At 41.4% G+C, this 21,394-nt stretch overlaps 1 protein-coding gene across 1 annotated transcript in view; it reads right to left on the reverse strand.

The window, feature by feature from the left end:
* The window catches only part of CPPED1 (calcineurin like phosphoesterase domain containing 1), a 39,888-nt gene extending 20,545 nt beyond the window's left edge, over positions 1-19,343 (reverse strand). The window contains exons 1-2 of the mRNA XM_050317913.1: positions 19,223-19,343; positions 9,487-9,705 (exon numbers count right to left, since the gene is read on the reverse strand). Coding sequence (XP_050173870.1) covers positions 9,487-9,705; positions 19,223-19,286 — 283 coding nt within the window. The 5' untranslated portion in view covers positions 19,287-19,343. The remainder of the gene's footprint in view (positions 1-9,486; positions 9,706-19,222) is intronic.
* Positions 19,344-21,394: the final 2,051 nt, after the last annotated feature.

Below are 21,394 nucleotides of genomic sequence, written 5' to 3' on the forward strand. Positions count from 1 at the left end.
TACAAAGATCTACTGCTTGTATTAGATTTCAAGTACTGATTTTATTAGTTGTATCATAAAATGTTGGAATTGGGAAAATAGTGTAATGAATTACATCTGAAAGATTTTAATATCTAGAGAGTTACTGTCAGCAGGATGTCTCAGTTCAACTGTGGACCAGACTAGGCACTGTGGTCTAAAATACAAATAAATATATACTTGCTGAAGATTGGATATTTGTATGTGACAGCCCAATGGTTTCTTTGCAGTATGAGATTGTTGAACATGCATGGAGGATCTCTCATGCTTCCCTACTCTTGGGCTGATGAGAGCAAATTTAATTTCACAGTGAGCTGTTTGGAGGCTTTGAATGCTCCATTAGGTTTTACTAGAATTGGATAATTACTATAAAATGTGTATTTATGCAACCATAGTGACATTCCTTGAAACAGTTATTATTAGATGTTTAACAAATAATGTGCTACTTATCCAAATTCTTAGACATTATTAATTAATATCGGCATAAGAGTCTGGAGAAGAAAATACCTGAGAACCATTCTGGTTTGGACTCCATCCTACCAAGCATATCAAAGTTAGGTTACAATAGCAAAAGAAATGGATGCAGTGAGTTTATTTAGATTAAGCTACCTTATTGTCAGGAAATTAGGTCAAACCTAAACACTGCCCTATTGATCAGGCAGTGGCATATTAATAAAAATTTTATCTTGCATTCAAACAAATAAAATTTTTACCTAGAGCCTGATTCAGTATAACCACTTCACAGCCTCTGCTTCTACCTCACACTTAAAAAGTCAATCTGTGTCCTTTCTCCTTCATGCTCTATTACAAATCTCCACTGACAAAGACTCAGGAATTGGGATTTAGTTGACAATTTTGCTGAAACTGCAAGTGACAGTGGAATACAGCTGCCTTCTCCCCAGCTGTGCCACTGATGGGAGTTCACAAAACTACACAAACTTGCTTTTGTTAGTAAAGCAAGCAGCCAGTTCAAATGGCAAAGAAAGCAAATATAGTAAAGGTGACATGCTTACAGTTACTTTTAAAGCTGGAACCATATTTTGAGACACCATTTTTTAACCTGCTCATGCCTGTTACACAGACAAATCAAACATCAGCATTCGTGCCCTTGCCTTCTAGAAGAGAGAAGGATTTTAAAAAAAACTTATTGTACTTTTAGTTAAAATTAAAACTTTACAAAACATCTCCTTATATACATGCCTCCCTTAAAGACTATAAGAGCAGCTTGATTTTATCTGGCAAGCTTTTTTTTTTTTTAACTTAATGTTCCTTTGTTTTAGCAAAATGGGTTATTTAATGGTAGTTTAAAAGCAATAATAAAAGCAGTTCAAAGACAGATTTACCGTGGTAAAATCACTTTTTGAGAAAGATATTGAGTATTATCAGGCATTTTTTTCCTTTGTAGAATGTCTTACCAATTCACTGTATATAACATTAAGAACTTGAATTGGACCTGACATTTCTCTGTAATTTATTCAGTTCACAAATGTATAAATGGCAGCTTGAGCATTTGCATGCAGATTTCAGCATTACATTCAGATCTCAGCTTGTGTGCAAAACCCACCAGCAGCAAATCTCCAACTCCCCACAAGTCAGTCACTCAAATGTGACCAAGCGAGTTCGTCTCTGACGTATTAAAGCACGAGCAGAGCAGTCTGACTCCTGCAAAGGGCACCGGGCTGAATCAGCTGCAGAGCAACTGCAAATGTGCAAGTTTGCACGTTAAATCTCTGTGAAATATTTCCTAAGATGGAAGAACATACACATGCAAATGATGGGGACTTTGTCAAATAAATTAAAGTTGGGAAACTTGACAATTACCTCAATGTTCCTTAAAAATGCGCCTTAGTAAATCCCAAACCAAAAGACCGGGGACTTCCCGTGAGGTACCAACTACCAACACTGTTCACTGACCTTTCCTGACCAGCCCAAGAGAATTTAGAATATTCACATTAGGTTTTAAGTGATACTGCTTTGACCAGGAACATTTGCTACAGTATGTGCTTTCCCCCGATATAGAAAATTGAGCAAGTTAAAGATTTTTTTTTTTAGAGTTACCCTGTAAGGCAGGTGCTTGCAGTGATACACTTCAGCCTATGATTTAAGATTTAGTATCTATAAAAACTATTCTTTGGAGGAAGTCATATTAATGCACTCAGTATTTACCAGAAACAAGAGACAAAGATTTTGGACCATGACAGTTGCATATCAAATTTGGGCATGGGAAAGAGGCTCAAGATAATCCAGTTAGCAATTATCTCAGGAGAGAGGATGCCTTCAAATGTTACAGTGATTATAAACAGAAATGAAGCCATACCGCTGTCTGGTCACCAGAACCATCAGCTCTGATGTTCCTCAGCTCTGCAGCTTGTCTGTTCTGAACATAAATAACTTCACTCTCTACTGTGAACGTGTCAGAGCTCATAAGAGGTACTGCTAGAATAAAAGCCAGTGTGCCCATCTCATCTTGTATTCTGATCATCAAATTGTCAAGCAGGAGTCAAATGGAGACATGCTGATTTGAAAACCTGTCCCTTAATTGCTGCCTAAATATGAACTCAGAATCCTGGTATTTGGCACCTGCTTTTAAAAATCTCGCTGCACATCATTGCCTGTTTTATTGTATGAAGAAACACTGCATGGAAGAAAGAATAGGGTATATAATTTTGAGGAGACATGCAGCCAGCAGTTTTGCTTTTCACATAAAGCACATACTGTTGCCCAAAATTGTAATTAGCTGAATTGAGCTGATATGCCTTACTGAGGTTTCATGGAGGAGTTAAGAGTGTTAGTGAAACGTGTGAATTTGAGGGGGGAAACAAGTCCCAGAGATGCACAGACACACACAGAGCATGGAATGCAGCCATGGCGAGCTGGTTGGCATGTGAGAAGGTCCCAGCAGAGCTGGGGACCCTGGAAGGAGCAGCAGGACAGCCACACATCTCAGCTGCAAGGCAGGGGCCCACTATGCTTGAAGAAGAGAAAAGGCTGGAAAAGGAGAGAGAAATAGGAAGGGACACTGAGGCAGGCAGCGCCCTTGCATCCCCTGCAATCTCACAGAGGTTCTGTGAGAATTCTCTCCTAAATTCATGAACATGCTTTTTCAGGATGGGAGCCTGTGTGGGTAAGTCTGTGCCTTTCTATCCCCACACACAGCATGCAGCTCAAGGGCACTGCTTTCCCCAGCTGCAGCAGGTGCCTTGCCCTACCTGGCTAGTTTTTCCCCCTTGTTATGCTTCAAATAGTCTTTTTCCAGCCTTGCCTCAATGACCAGCCACAGACCATCAATGAGCTGCTTATAGTTTGGGGACCTCTGTTTTCAGCTTGTCTGTTGTCAGGGTCTCTCCTGTCACCTCATGTTTTAACTGTTCACAGTAACAACACACGCCAGGGCTCGCGACCTGAAACATTCATCAGATGGCACAGTAAAAATGTGAAAATACGGAACAGACACAATCCTGGAAGATCTTACAATCCAAGAATGGCCTGACAGAGAGAGCAAGAGACACAGACAGCAAGGACACCAAGGAGCAGCAAGGAAACATTATTAAATATGACTGCAGCTCTGGAAAGCTGATTGAAACAATCAGATGTTTCAATTTGTTCAATTTACAAAAGATACATTATTAAAAGCATGAATGATTGATCATACTTTAAGGTACCAATATGCTGACCTACTCCATGTTGTTACCCTACCACGGAGGCTTTGGTTTACATTGGTGAGCTAAACAAAAAATATCCAGTTATCCAAAAAGCTGGACAAAATTAAGTTGAGAAGTTGCGTCTACCCAGCAACAGTCTCTGTAAACAAATAATTTTAAACACTGTTCCATTTGTTTTGTTGAAGAGCACAGCTAAGTGTACCAATTTCAGGGCCACTGCTGGGGTCTAACATGGCACAGAGCAGCTCTAACTCTAGCAAACACAAAACCAGCTCCTTGCACCTTCTCCCTCTCCCCCAGTCCCCACAGCCTTGGCTTTAGAGGAGGGAATGCAGCACAACTTATTGGAGAGAGCTAAGACAGGCAAGTTTTGAAAAACATACTGAAAGTATCTGAAATTAGTAAGATCACTTAAATATTTTATCAGTTATAGAATGAATAAACATTTATTAAAAAAAAAAAGTACCATAACATCAGATCTTAGGAATGAATAAGAAAGCACGAATAGGCACAACTGCTTATACTGATGTGCAAAACTAAAAAGCAAGATGGAAAATTGCTTCTGAAACTACTGACAGAAATGAAAGTATAGGCAGATTAATTAAAAAGAAGTGGTACCAACATAATTAATTGATAAGGCATGGCAGAAGAGCAGACAGTAGAATTATTGTACTGGAATTAAGTGTATTTCAAGTACAATGGCTTAGTCTCCTGCCATCACTTACACAGCTGTCTAGATTGGCTTGTTCTTTGGAAATGGATACAAAAAAGAAGGAGGATCCTTCAGAAAAATGACCTTATAAATGGCAGATGCAAGTGATATGGGAGCATCCTTCTCCTGCCCTCCTCTCAGCAAAATAAAGGAATTCTGAAGTAGAGCACAATACTTATGGCTCTGACCTGTCAGGTGATGTTGCCACTCACTGTAGCAGATCTAAAGGTGTGCTATAAATAACCATTTGAAAACACTTAAACAATTAAACAATTTAATAATATAAAATAAAGGTAAGGGGATTAAAAAGAAAAAAGAAATATATTACTACTTGGACTTAACTGACAGAAAGGGTGGATGTCGGACTACAGAGCACTGCATGACCTGGGCAGGAAATGTGTATAGTAGAGATTATGCCTTCACTTAACTAAAGGAATTAGTACAAGTACTCACAGTGTATTTCAAGTACTCAGTTCTAGTGATTCTGATTTCTTGTAATTAACATATACACACAAGTGAATCTAAAACTGCAAGCATAAACGTTACTGGTTCACTGATAGATTATCACACTGCTAACAGATCAAGCTTAATCAAGTTCTATCAGGTTTTTTTTTTTTTGGATTATACACATTATATTAGACAAGTCTCGTTTCATTTAGTCTCTAAACAGCTGCATTTTATTACAGTCAGAGCTAAGTAAGTTTGCAGCAGACTTGCTGTCTTACTTGTTCTTTTACCCATGTAGGTAGAGCAATTAATGAAAAATAATTAAACACCTGGTCTAAATACATCACCTAAATAACTTTGCTGGCTAGAGTTATCAAGCTAGTGACAGCAGTAGTATCATTAATAAAATGTAGTTAAACCATTTCCTCCAAAGGAATTCAGCCACATAAAAATAGCTGCCAGATTCTCAGCTTCAGTCAGAGTTTCTGGGTGGCTTCACAGGGTGACCTTGGCTGCAAACAGCTGAATTCTCTGCTGTTGTAACAAAAGGTGGTGAAATGCAGGCACAGTTTCCTGGACACCAAGCTACACTTGAAGTATGGGATGAAGAAGGAAGCACAACGCTTCATGTTAAACTAGAACAGGAAGGATAGGCAAGAAAGAAGGCAGAGGAGTTTGCCCTCAGAGTTTAGAGGTCACTACTCTATGAAACAGACACCAGCCTTGTTAAACTTGAGTCAGGACCAGAGGAGAGCTCAGCCACCAAGAATGGGATTTTTGCTACAGACCTGGCTCTTCTGGGAGACTAATCCCACTGCTACCTGCTGACAGCACTCCAGGAGGAGGTCTGGGAGAACCCCTTGACACAGATGGGCCATCCAGGCCCCACTCTCCTGGTCCTGCCACTCACAATCACAGGAGTGCTGGGGGGATGTAGGAGTGGCTGAATGGACAACACCAGCCACCTGGGTGATAAAGAATAAAATATAAAACCCAAAATATTGTGTCCTGAGCGAGCCAGAGTTAAGATCAGTGTGTGTGTGAAAAGAATCACAAGGTCAAGCCAGAAAGCTGCTTGAAGCACGGTTGTTCAGTTGTTCTCTGTGGCTGGAAGCAGTCACATGGATGTGAGTGGTATGTGGGGAGATAAACATCTTGCTTGGCTGGAGAGCTCAAACCTGGGGTCAGTAGAGAGTTCGTATATGGAAATGGAGTAATAAAGTTACAAAAGAATTCTTCCTGGACTAAGTCTGTCTCCTGTGGATTCATTTGCTGCAAACAGTGCAGAGGGAGGACCCCTTTTCTACAGGGGGATGCATTAATCCCACCAGGACAGAGAGCTGATCTGGGGCCTCAGGACAGCAAACTGGTTTATTGAAGGAACTGGTACAGGATCCTGGGGGAGACTGTTCTGAAAGGCAAGAGTTTGAGAGTGTTGACATGTCTTCAAAGACAAGTTCCTCCCAACACAAGAATAGTTCTTCTGGATACTGAGGGAAGGGGGGGAATGTAGGTTGTAAGGAGGATGATGTGGCTAAATGAGGAACTCATGCCTCATGTAAAGGGGAGTTGGAAGCAAAGACAGACCTGAAAGGAAGAATATTGAAAAAGTACCTGGGCATGCAGGGCTGCTGTCAGGAAAAGCTCACTGAGGGTTGAAACCTGCAAAGGGTGTGATCAGCAGCAAAAGCTTCTACTACGACTTTAACAATAAAATAATAAAGCTAATAGTGCTGAGTGAGGCAGTGACAAGTGAGTGGCATTCAGACCTTCCTTTGCCTGCCTTCACTGAAATGCTCTCGCAGAGTCAAAGGAGCAGAGGAAGTACTGGTGACAGAACAAGCATCTCCTGGAAAGTTTCAACCCAAGGAAGCCCACAGGATGGATCCAAGAGCACTGGGAGCACTGGCTGATGTCACTGAGAGGCACCTCCCTGTAACCACCCTGGCTGTGGAGTTAGGATGCTGCAGTCTGGATGAGTGGAGAACAAGATGGGTGAGGGACTGGTTGGACTGCTGGGCTCAAAGGGTGTTGGTTAATGGAACAATATGGGAAGTTTTCATACAACAAGACAGAAGGTTCCAACTTGATATAGAACACTTTTAGAAATTAATTTCCAGGGGCTTAGAAAAATGCAGCGAAACAAACACATTATCCAATCAACAATATTTTGCATTTTGCAGATTACCAATTTTGCCATAAGTTATTAGAAAGTTATATTGTACTTAATGCACACAAATGTCTTCAGAAGTAAGCCTTTCATTGTCGGGGTGTATCTTGGTGTAAGCATCGAGTTTACAGAAATTATATTCAGTGACACAGTTGCACTGTAAGGTATTGCTTAAAATTCTTGATTATGTACCACAATATTAGTGTTACCAGGAATAGATATCCTATTCTTGATTATGTAATCAAGAAAAACTTCTGAAAATAATATTCAGAGTACAAACTACTTTTAATCAGCAGCTAAATACCAAGATATGATTACTTCGTTGGTCTAATGACATCTGTAATGGATTCCAAGTGCTGTGCCTGATTGCTTCCCAGCTGATCAGGATTCTGCTCATCACTTCTAGCTGCTGGAATTCTGAGATTTCTTGGAGTTCCTGTGCAAAAGGCTTCCACACTGTTCCAGCTAAATGACTACAGTGCATGCTTTAAAACAGTCACCAAAACCTTTACACTCAGTACTCCAGGATATAATATTTTAAGAGAAGCAAGGAAAACCTGTTTCCTCCCTCCTTTTTTATTCACAGGCATTGATTATAAAGCAAATAGATCATAAAACAGAGGTGAACTTCTCTTTCTCAATAACCACACTGCAGTAGTAACTGATACACCTCCAGTAATGCTGATGTCTTCAGTTTTAATACAGGTGATACACACAAGTGATTTAAAAGGCAATTTGAGACATGAAGATGCATGTACAAGACAAATTCTCAACTGTTAAACTTAAATCAATGTCTTGTCTCATGTAATTTCTGATTTTTGCCTGCTGAAAAAAATGAATTTTTAATCCTGCATTTTACAGAACATAAGGGAATTGACACAGCAATTATTCTCGGGAGAGACTCCTCAGTTGAGAAGTATGAAATAATTTGAAATAATTACAGTACCATTCTACTACAGACATGCATTACACAGGTCTAAATATCCTTAGCTAAAACAGTGAAAATATTTAAATTTCTCTATGAAAAGAAGCATTTCAACTGGTCTTCAATGATGCAAACATTTATATGTTTACATTACCTGAAAAATCTCTATTTGCTAAAATATTCTTAGATTCTCTGCTGAAAAGGTAGGATGTAAAACACTCATTATTTGCCCTGAATTTTCTTCCTCTTACAAGGGATACTGAAGACAAAACATTTGGAACACTTACACAAATTAAAAGTTCTAATCAAAATATTTCTTAAAACTCTGCTACAGGAAGGACAGATGATCTTTAAGAAGAGATTATTTTATGATTCTGAGTTAAACCTGAACTTCCAAAATTAATGGAAGCACATAAACCAACAAAACTGCATAATGGCACACTTTATTATCGAGCTACTGAGGTGTTACACAGTAGATTCAATCAAGCCTAAATCTGTTGGTTTTTACACTTTCCCACTCTTTCAGCAAAATTGTGTTCTGATCAAAAGTACGTGTGTAGCCTCTAAATAACGTCAATCAATTTGACAGCTAAGCTTGGAAATTAACACTGTGGGACACTGAAGGAATTAGGGAAAGGCCTCCAACACGCTCAAAACCTCGCTGTGCAGCAAGGGCTGGGGAGCAGCACTTTGGGTGCAAGTGGAGTGCAGGCAGAGCGTTACATAAAGCCCACAGGACTATCTGCAAGGGCCCTGGGTGGATTGCTGTGCTCACAGATACACAGCCAACCAAGGCTGTGGGCAGCTCTGCTTCTTACCCAGGCTAAGAAATGTAAGACACTGGGCTTAGATCTGCTTTTCAGATCAGTTGGCAGCAGGTAACATCACTTTTTATTTCACTCCCAAGAAAAGGACGTCTCTTCATCACATAGATAATATCAGCAATCTGTTTTCAAGCTGCAGCTGTCAAAGCTCGTAACTCACCTTTCTAGAGGGTCTGTTGCTCTTCCTGAGTGTCTGCACAAACACACTGAGCTCAGAGTCCCACAGCAACAGCAGAGAATTGCTAAAACTTGAATTCCTTGACTGTCAGCATTTAGAAAAGGTAAATATTGAAGCATTTATTAAGCAATAAAAAGCCAGAGAATTCTCTGAGCTTTACTCACTTTAGGTACTCAAAAGCCATATCCATTTTTTATTCTTTTCCTGGCATTGTTTTTCCCCAGTGGTTACTGCCCCCTTTTTTATCTTCTCACAGCACTTTGTTTAGGGAGAAGTAATTTGAATGGGTGTTCTTAGGACTTTTATTTCAAAGAAGATTTCCTACTGAAAAGGATGCAATTAACTAACGAAAGTACAGCCCTAAAATGAATGACACGGGAAGTCAGATGAAGAAAATGGAAAAATATCACAAGAATCATCTACAAATCACACCTTTTTTCCCAAAACACCAAAACAGTAGCATAACAAGTCAAGGAAAGTAAATCAGCCTTACTGCCAATCTGAAATATGAAGGGAGTTACAACCCCCACTCTGCATTTAATTGCCTTACCTGGCATTCCATGGACAAGGTCCCCACACAACACAAAGAACTTGGGTTTAGGGTTTAGCTTGTTAATGGCCTGCACTGCTTGCTCTGCTAATTTGATTTCTTCCGCCCATTCATCATCTCCATTATCAGTGTCTCCACATGTCCAAGCTTTCATCAGTCCGAACTGAGGATCTGCCCCTTGGATGAAGTAGAAGGGCCCCTTCCATTGGCACTCATCATCTAAAATGAAAAAAGGAGGGGAAAAAAAGAAAATTTAAGCAGTAGAGACACTTAAAAGAGAATGAGAGTTTCCATGTATCATTAAATGGATTGTTCTTCACCTAAGTAGGTTGCCATTGCTTCCACAGAAGTACAGAATTCCGTAGTCACTCATACAGGGCAAATAAAAAGGCAGAAGTACAGAATTTTCCTCGAATGGGTAGTTATAATAAATGGAAGTATATTAATCTAATTATACCACATAGTAATTACAGACTGATTAGAGGAAAAGTGTGTGGAGAATTCAGCAAATAGCAAATGGAAACTCCAAGACTACAATGCAACACAAGTGTGTAATGTTAGATTTCATCTGATTCGTTTAAGACTCCAATTATTGGTTCTTTAATTAACAAAGTAAAACATACAGAAGTTTCACATTTTGTGGTTCCAGTAGACTTTTCCTTAAATTATTAAGGATTTAAATGCTTTTTGTTCTAGTGGTTTTAGAGAAAAGCTGGAACTGAAGTACAAACACTAGCACACTGTGGTTTCTCCAGCTGTTTGTATGCATTCATTTGTAACCTGAATGTTTCAGTTTTGAGAAACATTTACTGATATTGGAGTTTTTTAAACAGCATTTAAACTGTTAAAATCTCACTGACTACATTAATCTATGGTTGAATCTAAAGAGAAAATGAAACAGCAAATTATTTAAAATTAAAATATAATCCATAAATATACTTCCCTATTATATAAGTCTGATCTGAAATTCAGTCTGAGGCAAAACTGGTCTTCCAGTAGCAGTACAGAAGCAAGCAGCATGTCCACCTTGAACGTGCTTTGGGTTTCCTTCCACAAGAACTGGAACTGGAGCTTCTCACTTTGCAAGAAGGGGGATGGTTCTTTCAAGGAAGGTTGGAAAAGAGGTCAGAATTCCTTCCTGGCACCCAGGATATGGATAGGCTGGGTGAGGGAGAAGGAATGTGGGCAACGCCCAGAAGCTGCTTGTAATTGTCATCTGTTGCTATGGCATCAGATCATTTTGCCAAATGAAAGCTTCCACACTTTAGCTAAAGTAACGTTTAATATCTAAACAAAATTATTTATATACCACCATTGACTTATTCTACATAATAATCACGTATTTTATGGGTAGAAACTTCTAGCCACTCATTAGCTTTTAATTCTGAATTAAAATTACATAACTTATCAGAAGAAGTGAAATGAGCCATCTATCCATGAGTTTGCAATAGAAGCTTTATGGAACCAGTTGAGTGACACAAAGCAATTTAGGTTTTCATTTTATGACTTGCATGAAAAGATATGACTGCCATAAAAAGCAGCTTACATGCTGCATCAAAGGCACTGTTTGTGCAGAGAAATCAACTTACAGTTTTTATAAGTGGAAAGCTATAGAATAAAAATCAGTTAAGGAGGCTTGCATCAGAAATCTTAATGACCTATACAAAATGAAACTGAAAAAAGGGAATGTCTGAAACAGGAACTCGGTTTAGAGGAGCGGCACAATTCTCAAACTCATTAAATGGGGGAAAATACCAAATCTTGGAACAACATGGTAGGATTTTTAACACCTGTCCTTTTCTGGACAGTACAAATAATCAACACTGAGCAAAATCTACTTGTTTTGTATTGATTAATCTGAAGCCAGTAATTTTTACTGCAGTTACCTAAGTAAAATACAGGAACATTTATTTATTTTTACAGAAACTGCTTAGAAAAGAGAGCTAGTCTTTGTTTTAAGTGTCAATTATGGCCAGGCTGTGTTTCCCTTTCTGACAGGGAGTGGTGTCTGTCCAAAGGCAGCTGCAGCACCTGCAGCAGCCCAGGATGGGAGGCCCAGGCAGCAGGACTGGAGCAGGGCCCAGGTTACAAGGAGCTTCCTATATAATGCCTGAACACCCAGCAGTCTGGCAAGCAGACAGTGCACATGCACAGCCCATGCCAAGCAGGTTGAAAAGCCAGAGCAGGGGTTATTCTAATATAAGCTTCATGGATATTTTATTTTCCTGACTTATATTCATGCCAATACAGCAACTGTCTGGGTTTGAAGTACCTGAATGTTTCCAAGCCTGTGCACAGATGCTCTGGTTTGAGTGGGTGAGCGATGGTCATGTGAGGCAGAGAGAGAGACTGATAAGATGAATTTGAAAAAAGAAGTTCAGTACACAGACAGAATCAAGAAGTGGCAGAAGAAAAGAGAAACAGAAGATGCAGGGGTGGAGGTGGTGAAGAGTGGGGAGAAAAGGAAAGAGATAGGAGGTGAAAAAAGAAAGGAACTGAAAATGATGCAAAGGTATATGCTATATTCTCCTCTAGGAAAGAAAAATATAAAATGAAGAAAGTGAAGCAGGGACAACAGAAGAGATCCAGGAATCAGGGCTACCAGAAATAACATTTACTTAAAATGTTAGTTTAATTAACTGGTCTTAGTCAAATAATTCAGTCAATAGCTGTTTCTGTGGCATTCAATAGCTTATCAAATAGCTACAAAAATAACAGTAAGGTTGAATATTTTCTACCTTTGATCACTCCAACTAAAAATACTATTTAAAAACAAATAACCCTAGTGCTTATACCAAATTCCATTAGCTTAATAGTTATCAAGTGGTACTTAGTGATTTAATTTGCCACAAAACAAAAGTATTGGGAACAAAATAAGGACACTGTTTAAACTTACAACTTGATTTAAAAAAAAAAAAATCAGGAATGTGCTTTAATTACTATAAAGTACTATAAATAAAAGCAGAATATAATTAAGAGAGTTGTATTGGTACACCACTGGTGCAAGCTTGCACCTGCTACACCAACCTCTAAGCCTGCTCTGAATTCAGCTCACCAGCAAGCAACTCTTCACTGCCCTCACTGGTCTGTCTTCAGAGGAGTTGAGGCAAGTTCTTCCTTATCTGTGCAAGGTATAACTTCCATCCAGCTGAAGTTCCAAGTGTTGCAACTACTGCAATTTCACTAATTTTGCTTAAAAGTCCAAGAACAGGCCTGCACAAGAGCTCTTTCAACAGACAATATGTCAAGAGGGTAGCAAAGTGAAGCCGATGGTAAAAGCATCTTCAACTACCACAGATGGATCCAGATGTCTTTGCCTGACAATTAAATGATTTATCATAGAATCATAGAATAGATTGGGTTGGAAAAGACCTCCAATCAATGAACCTTCTTCAGATAATTCTTAGCAAAACTCCTATACCCTACTGTTCTCCCCCACCAGCTGTTTGTTGGCACCCACAAGCAGAACAGGTACTGTAGGTTGTGCAAAGGAAACTCTGCCCAGTGTCAGGCACCACAAAAGTCTGTCTGAGCTGTTTTCTGGTCTTTGCACTGAATCTCAAGAGTGCTCAAGGAAATCATTGTGCCTCTATGCCAGGGGAACGCCAAAGTCTGGCAGAGGGAACTCACAAACAGCATTGGATGCAAGGGGTGGGAGGGGAACAGCTGTTTTTGCAGTAATCATCCAGTCACGATCCAGGTCCTGGATGCTACTCCTTAAGGTTTTAGTTAAACAGCATCTACAATCACTACCATCCCTCCAGAGGCAGCAAGCAATGGCTTCTCTGGGAATAACAATAACATTAAAGGAACCTTCTCACTAGGAGTTTCAGTTTTCAAGCTTTTAGCTAGGCTAGGCAGTTGTATTACACAAGGTGCATGCTAGGTAAAGCAACAGATTAGGAGTCAATTAATAATTTCTTCTGCCTTTCTCCCTTCCATCACAAAACTGAGTGGAGCTGAGAATCTCTGCAAATTGGCTCCTCATCCCCTTGAACACAGAAGCTGTTTGCAACTTCAGAATTTACCATAACAATAAGGAAACACAAATGCAGAGAAGAGTCAGCAGACCTCTCCAATAACTGATGTACACGCCCTTTCTGTTTCTGAAGGGTAAACCATGTCTGTGGTGCTGCTCTTCCACACCAAGCCATCGAAAACTCCTATTTCAAATCCCTTTTGTTCCCAGGCCTCCTTAAGAGCTGTACAGCTGATTGCCACAGAAGAAGTCCAACTTCAGGACATGTTATGCCTCAGTTTCAATAGCTTCCTACTCCTTTTCTGCTCCCATGCATTCCAGAGTACAGATAGAGGATCAATGCAATGTATTTTTAGTAGCATTGCCTGAAAAACAGTGCCAGCTGCTAATTTTATCTAAGGATTAATTCTGTGAAGGACCAAAGTAGTCAGCAGCAATTCACAGGAGAAATCCTCAGCCGTGGATTGTGATCACAGGCAAAAAGACACTTCAAGGACTTAGGTGGGATTTCAGCTGAGCCTCACGATTTGTAGAGGACAATAGCTAACATTGCTGGGCCTTTATTTCTTCCCCTTTTGCTTTTCCTAGTTCTCCTCTCTTTTCTTTCCCTGTCTCCAAGGACCACAAACATGCATCTCTAGATATTGCTCACAGAAACACTCAGTACTGGGGGGGATGTCTAGTATTTCCCTGGGGAGATTTTTTAAAAGTGCATTCGCTGGTTTCAGCAGGATATTGGTTTTCTTCTTCCTCTACACTCTGCAACATTTAGTGGAAGCAAATTAGTCATGAAAAGTTACTCCTGTCCACAGTCTCTCTCTAGCCACCATTGTGGCAGAGGAGAACGAGACACGTGTCCAGTGCCTGCTCAGTAAGCCATGGGCAATAATAAATAGGAAAATGCTCTCATTGTCATGCTGGGTTTGTCAGGAGAAACAATTTCACTTTTCTGAAAGATCAGAGAACAGCACAAATAGATCCATGGTTCCTGCCCTGTGCTGTCTCTGCCTACAGAGGGTACCTGAGACTTTTCCAGGTAAAATTAAGCAAGGAGCACAACCTTGGTTTTCCAAAGAACCTAAATGCAGGAAGGGAAATGGAATCTTTTAAGCGAGGTCAGTATGTATACAACATAGACAATGCAATAAGCAAAAATTTGGTTTTATTACTTTCAGTCCTGAAATAGCTTAAAACCCAATAAAGGACTTGCACTAAATTATTAATAATTCCTTGTTATTTATTAAAATATTATCAATAGATATGGCCTAAAGCCCCTATCATTATTGTCTGTATGCCCAAATTCAAAAGACTTCCATCTAATGAAATGAGCATTTCTTTCAGCTGCATTTTCCATTTGCACCTGAGAGTCTAACAAAGATATGACTACTGAAGGTTGTGAGGAATGACCAAGGTAACCTGTTGAGAAAGGTTCAGGAAACAAAAAAACCCCAACTTTCAAAACAGCTATCAAAATACATTTTCAGAGAGAAAATAAAACCTTTAAAAGACCAATTATTTTAAAAATTACGTACTACAGAAATTCTGTTAGTAGAAACACTTAATGACAGAACATGGTTTCTCACATAAATTAGGCAGTGTTACTATTTCCGTAAGATGTACTTTCAAACTTCTTAGATAACTATCAAGGTAAGAAATGCCCCCTCAGGCACAGTTTATTTGTACTGAGGGCTACAGGATGCTAAATTCTAGTCATGCCTTATGCCCACCCCCAAATTTAACATGTAAACTCATTACAAAAACTTTACAGCCCAGAGCTGTAGGTGTGAAGGGGGGTGGTTTGCATAATGACAAGGTGAAGTCACAGAAAGTTGCTCAAAACCCACGTAAAAATTTGCCTAATTCATATGAGATTTGGAGACAGTATTGGGAATGGAATATGCAAGCTGGGAAGCAGTTCTGATCAGTGTTCAAAAATATTACTGTTGAAGAGCTCTAGAACAGTAATCGTAATGCGCCAAGATCCAACACTTATGTGAAAGCAAGAAAAAATAAGAAATCAACTGCAGTTGTATTTAATTTCAAAGGAGGGCGAATTATATGTAATTATGATGCTTTTAAAAAGTGCAAAAATCCTTGAAGGCAGCATGGAAACTATTCAAAGACACTATCCCAGAGGCTCAGACCATATGCACAGCTTTCACTAAGAACTTCAGAAAAACCAAAAGGAATCCAGACAGTCTAAACAAGTTAAATAATAGCCATAAGGAGGGTAGTTAGAGCAGGACAGCACCCTTTGAAAAGCTTAAGCATCCAAATAAAGGAAAACAGGAAGATTTTCTGCATTGGAAGGTGAGATACAAAAGTCCGAGAAGTCAGGCTAAAAAAAGTGAAGAACTGGATACAGATTAAATCTGGAAACTAATAAAGCCTTTTGGAGAGGAATTAGGAGCAGGGAGCCTGCCAGACACTCACTAAGGTTAACAGACATTCTAGACATGCAAGATGCACCCAAGGATAAAGGCTGGGCAGAAAAACAAGGTACATTTTTGTATGCACGTTTATTGGGAAGGAACCTGTGAAGAGCTAACGTGAGAATTCTTCCTGGCAGAAAGTGCATCAGATTTGTCTCAAATCAAAATCCCAGCAGGTGATTCAACAAACAGACATGAACACTAACAAACCACTCAGATGTGGTGGCATCCACAGAACTCCTCAGAAGTGAAAACCAGTTCCTCTGCACCAAAGAACAGGAAGTTGCCCACTATCACACCTGAGCAACTTGGTACCAATTGACTGCAAAACTGGCATCTGTGCAGGTAAGTGAATGGAAACTCTAATAAAGACAGTAACTACTGTGCTTACTGATTCTTCAGAAAGAGTAATCAACAGCTGTCACGTGGACAAGGGAGATCCACTTGATACCGTCTCCAAGAGGCATCTAAGAGTTACTCACCAAACACTGCTAAGGAAGTCAAATCTTGAGATATGAAAGCAAGTCCTTACATGCACAGAAAACTCGTAAGAAAAAACAGAAATGGACAAGATACACAGATCCCACCCAGATGTGTACTGGGACCTATATTGTCAACAACTTCAAACAATCTGTAACAGCAACTGAAGAGCGAGGAAGTGAAATTTGCCAAAAGTAAACCATTTTGGTGGCATGAGAATCAGGCCTGGTTGTGAAGAACTGGGGAGAGATTTCTTATTCAGTGACTGTTCAAAAGAGCTGACCAACTTCAATGGAAAAAATGTGCAGGATAGTGCACATGGGAAAAACACCACCAACTTCATATAAACTACCCTAGTTCTAGCAAGTGCTATGAAGGAAAGTCAACTCAACATTCAGTAATGGCAAAAAAGCAGGAATTGGAAAGGAATAGAGAACATAGCAAAATGAAAAAAATATGAGAAGCAACTGCAAAAACTTGAAAAGAGTTTGCAAAACATTAGTGAGGGAGGCATGGCAGAGGAACATAAAATCACACATGGAACTGAGAACATGAGTAGGCAACACTGATTATTTGCCTGCTCCAGATAAAGGTTTTGGAACCATCAACTAAAACTAGCAAAAGACAGGTTCAAACAGACACTTCTCAACCAGTTAAACTGACAGTACTATCACTTCCTTAGTTACTTGAAAAAAGTGTTTACCTACTTTCACAGGAATTCTCTGCACAGCATGCAAAAAACCACTTAACAAACCAAAACAAAATAACCCCATGACTTTTGAAGAGAAGTGGTGAAGACACCATTTACCCAAACATATGGTCCTGTTTCTTCACTAAAATACTAATAGAAGTAGATGGCATCTGAAACATAATTTCACATGAGTGGAAAAGACAGATAACTCATTTCAAAAGTAAAGCCAGAGCATAGCAAGGTCTCTTGCCAATAAAGTAGGATATTTGTGCACTGTTTACTACTGTGCCTCATTGATTACATGGATAATTTAGATTACTAACCTTGAGCTCCCGATTCACGTCCCATATCAAAGAGCAGACTAGCGCAGGTTACAGGTATAACCTCCATGTTATATAGACGCAGACTGAACACATTTCAGGGTGTGGAAGTGTGATTTTTCAGAAAGGGTAGTAAGAAAAAAACCCACAATTAAGGTCTCAGTGATGGCTCTCAAATTTTAAAGAGAAAAGGTGTGCCAAGCCATAGAAGTGGCAGTAAATGCTTTGTGTAGCTACATGTTTAACAGGAGTGAAACCTGAAGACTGAGGAAAGCAACAAAACACAGAGAACTGATTTTCATCTTGGTTTTTTTGTTGTTGTTGTTGTTGTTTTTTTCCCCCCCAATCATTTAGTTGTGCTGAACTTTAGTCTGTTAAGAAAGGGTCAAGTAAATTATTTACAAAGAAATATTGCACCCAAAGATGGTAGTTGGACTACGGCAGCCTAACAAATCCAGAACAAGATTAAAAACAACCAGTGGTAAGAAAAGTGTTAATTAATATTTAAACAATTCCAAGTAAGGACACTTCACGAGAAAGAAGCACACCTGGAAAACAGATTCCCAAATGACATATTTTCTTCCACGTTTACGGCAATTTTCAAGAAGTACTTAAATAAAGCTTTTATTGAGAAATTTTTACACTGCTGTTGAACGTTCCTTTTGTTACAATTTCACTATACAGTTGATGTAACTAGATGGCTTGTCTGCCATCTGTCCCCTCAGCAAATGCTAGGCATTCTGTTCCAAACCAACCAGACCATCTGCAATTAATAGGTTGCCAGAATGACTGTATACGTATACTTCACATGCTCCGAGTTGGTGATTTTTCTTTATTTGGCAACAAGCAAAGCCAAATATTTCCAGTGAAACCCAAGAAAATACCACAAAACCATAGGGACTGAATAGCCTTGCTGACCTCGCCAAACCAATACAACCTGAAATTCATAAATACAAGGAAATAAAAGACCTTCCACTCATGGCAGTAGGAAAAGATTTCTTAAAACAGATTTAGTTGTGCCCCTGGGAAACCTTGGCACGCTATAGAACCTCCATCCTTGGGAGAATTTAACAAAGAGGTGACATACACAGACCTGTCCAACATGCTCCTCTGTCGGTCCAGCCACAGCCACAGGTGGCTGTGCCATCTTTGGCTTGGCACGGCCTCCTCACTTACTCACCTGGGGAGTCTGGAATCACGTCCCCAGTGGAGCTACAGCCGAGGGGATCCCCGTGCTGCCTCCGCACAGCCTGGAAGGGCCAGGGACTGTGCTGCTGACCTGCCCCCTGAGAGAGGCTGGAGCCCCTGAAGAAAGAGGGACCTTCCTTACTTACGAACCATTGCACGACTGCCTTTCATCTAAATAACAAAACCAGTGACCTGTCGGTCACCTGTTCGGTCACCCTTACAGGTACAAACACGCCAGCACAGCGCCGGTGCCAACACAAGCTATGCAGGTCAGTTTCAGGAGCACGGACAAGCGTTTCAAAACGACTCTGGCGCCGAGCACCGCCGGCATCCTCCGGGAGCCGGAGCGCGGTGACAAACGGCAGACCGGGGCGGCCCCGGCCCCGCGGGGGCTGTGGGGCGGCCACAGCCTCGAGTGCCCCCGAGCCGCGCCCGCCCCGCGCCACCCGCTCCCCACCGCGGCCTTCCCGGCACCGACACCGGCCCAGAGCCCCGGCCCGGCCCCCCTCGCCTCCCCTCCCCGCCGGCAGCTCCTCCCGCCGCCGCCGGGGAAGCCCCGGGCCTCCCTCCGCACCGCACGCCCCTCCCGCCCGGCGGGGAAGAGCCGCCGGAGCCCGCCCGCGGTGCCGCCCGGCGCTGGCCGTACCTCGGCGGAAGGCGGTCAGGGTCCTGCCGCGGGCTCGCAGGAACGCGTCCCCCGCCGCCGCCATCGCCCCGGCCCCGCGCGGCCGCTGCCGGATCCGCCGGGCCGAGGGGGCGGCACCGCCTCCGCCGGGGGCGGCGCCTGGCGCGGGCGGGGAGGCCCCGCGGGGCCCGGCGGTGGCGGCCGCGCTGAGGGCGGAGGGGGCGGCCCGAGCAGGGCGGGTGTGAGGGCAGGGAGCGCTGGGCAGGCGGCTCCGGAGCGAGCGGTTCCCTCGGGTCAGCCCCGGGAGCAGCCGCTATGTGCGGGGGGCGGCCCCTGGGACCTGCCCCGGAGGTGCGCTGGCTAACCTGCGAACTGAAGAAAACTGGAGTCAAATAAAAGCACTGGCAGCCTTCCTCTAGACCTTTATGGGTTGTTCTCCGGGTCTGGTTTCCTCAGCGTTTCCTTGCACTCACCAAGTTGGGCATCAACAGTAACGTCTCCTTGAAAAGGAAGAGAGAACTTGGATGGAAAGAGCACAGGCACAGTGTCTCTGTGCCCACTCCGTGTCACTGCCCCCAGCCCGGCTGGGCCCTGCCTTGTCCATGGCAGTGCTCAGGGCCCATATGGCTTCTATTTTTCTCAGTACCAAGGTACACAGTCAGGTGATGACTGAAATACGTGAAATACATGAAATACATGACCCTGGCGAAGCAATGTTTTCTTAATCCTTTCTGAACTGAATCCTTTTTGATTCAGCGATACAGGAATGATGACATGGTTATGATTTCCCAGTTGAGCAGCTGGGACCCCGTTACTCTGCAGAGCTCTGAGTGCCTCTATTCATCGTGTGAAATCTGTCACTGACGTGCTAGATAAGGTTAATGTTGTCAATTAAAATGCATTCCTATGGCTAGATTATTTTCCCCTCTGTAAAATGTGGGTATTATTATCCACAAATAAAACCAGCTTCATTCCTGCTTGTAAACTGCTTGATGATCATTAGATGGAAAGTGCTAGAGGAAGTCTTTTTTATTAAGTAGTTTTTGTCAATTCCTCTCTTTATGAGGCAGCATGTGGTATATTAAGCAAATAAAAACTAAAGTGCATTTTTGAGTCTCCGGTGCGGCCTATCTAAATATCCTAACACTGTCATAGGTGATCACAATCTCATGGTGGAACTGCTCATGCTAATATATAGGAGCAATTGGCTCAATCATGCAAAGAAATTTTGTACCTTTTCTGTTTCTTTTCCATTTTCTTCTCATCTGCTTAATGGGGCTAACTAGCCATAACCCAGAATATGTGACTGCTACATGACTTCAGCTAAGCTCAGGATGAAGTTTGCAAGTGAAATACCGTCAAGATCAGGCCAATGAATGTAGCAGGAACACGAGTCTTTTGGCAAGACAGCACAGTGTGATTCTGGAGCACACGGCTGTGAGATTGTGATCAGCACACCGAATTCCCTTTGTCTTATTTCACCTGGTTATGTTGCTAAAAGCAACCATTTTTCCTGTCAAGTTATGCATGTCCGAAAGATTGAATCAGACCTGGCAGAGATGTGGATTCAAAGACCTTCTAGATTTGTCTAAATCTCTGTAATTACACAGCCCTTTTTCCTAGGCATGTGTAGGGGGCTCTCCTCCTGTTGTCAGTGCTGTACTCAATCTCTTTGCAGGATGGGTTGTGGATGAGCCCTGGGGTGCTCAGCTCTTTGTAGGTGATGGTGAAGGTGAATATGCAGCCTGCCTATGTTGCCTCCTCTTCAAACGGAATCCTCTGATATTATATCAGCTTGACTATTGTCTGCTGTAATGAGGATACCACAAGACATTTCCATTTTGTAATTTGAACACATTTTCTTGCGATTTTGCAGCCTGAGTGCAGAAGTGTTTTCATCTGCAGAAATAAAGGGACATTTGCATATAAACGTGAGAACTGAGGGTGGGGACTGTGAGTGCAGGAGGGGGATTTCAGCTCTCTCCTGCTTGCCTTACTCTGCCAAATTTGAAGTATGCATTTTTGAAGCCAAGATCATGGACCAAATGCTATACAGCTAAACTTATTTTACTATGACTAAATCGTTTAAAGTTACTACTGATCTATGTTAGTTTAATTATAGACTTTCATGGACTTATTCCAGATGAGGCCTAGATAAAGCAGCAGAATTTTGTCTTAGGACTTGATTTGTTA

This window comes from Myiozetetes cayanensis, unplaced genomic scaffold, assembly GCF_022539395.1.
Source record: "Myiozetetes cayanensis isolate MyiCay16 unplaced genomic scaffold, myiCay2020 scf20-37, whole genome shotgun sequence".
In the NCBI taxonomy this organism is placed as follows: Eukaryota; Metazoa; Chordata; class Aves; order Passeriformes; family Tyrannidae; genus Myiozetetes; species Myiozetetes cayanensis.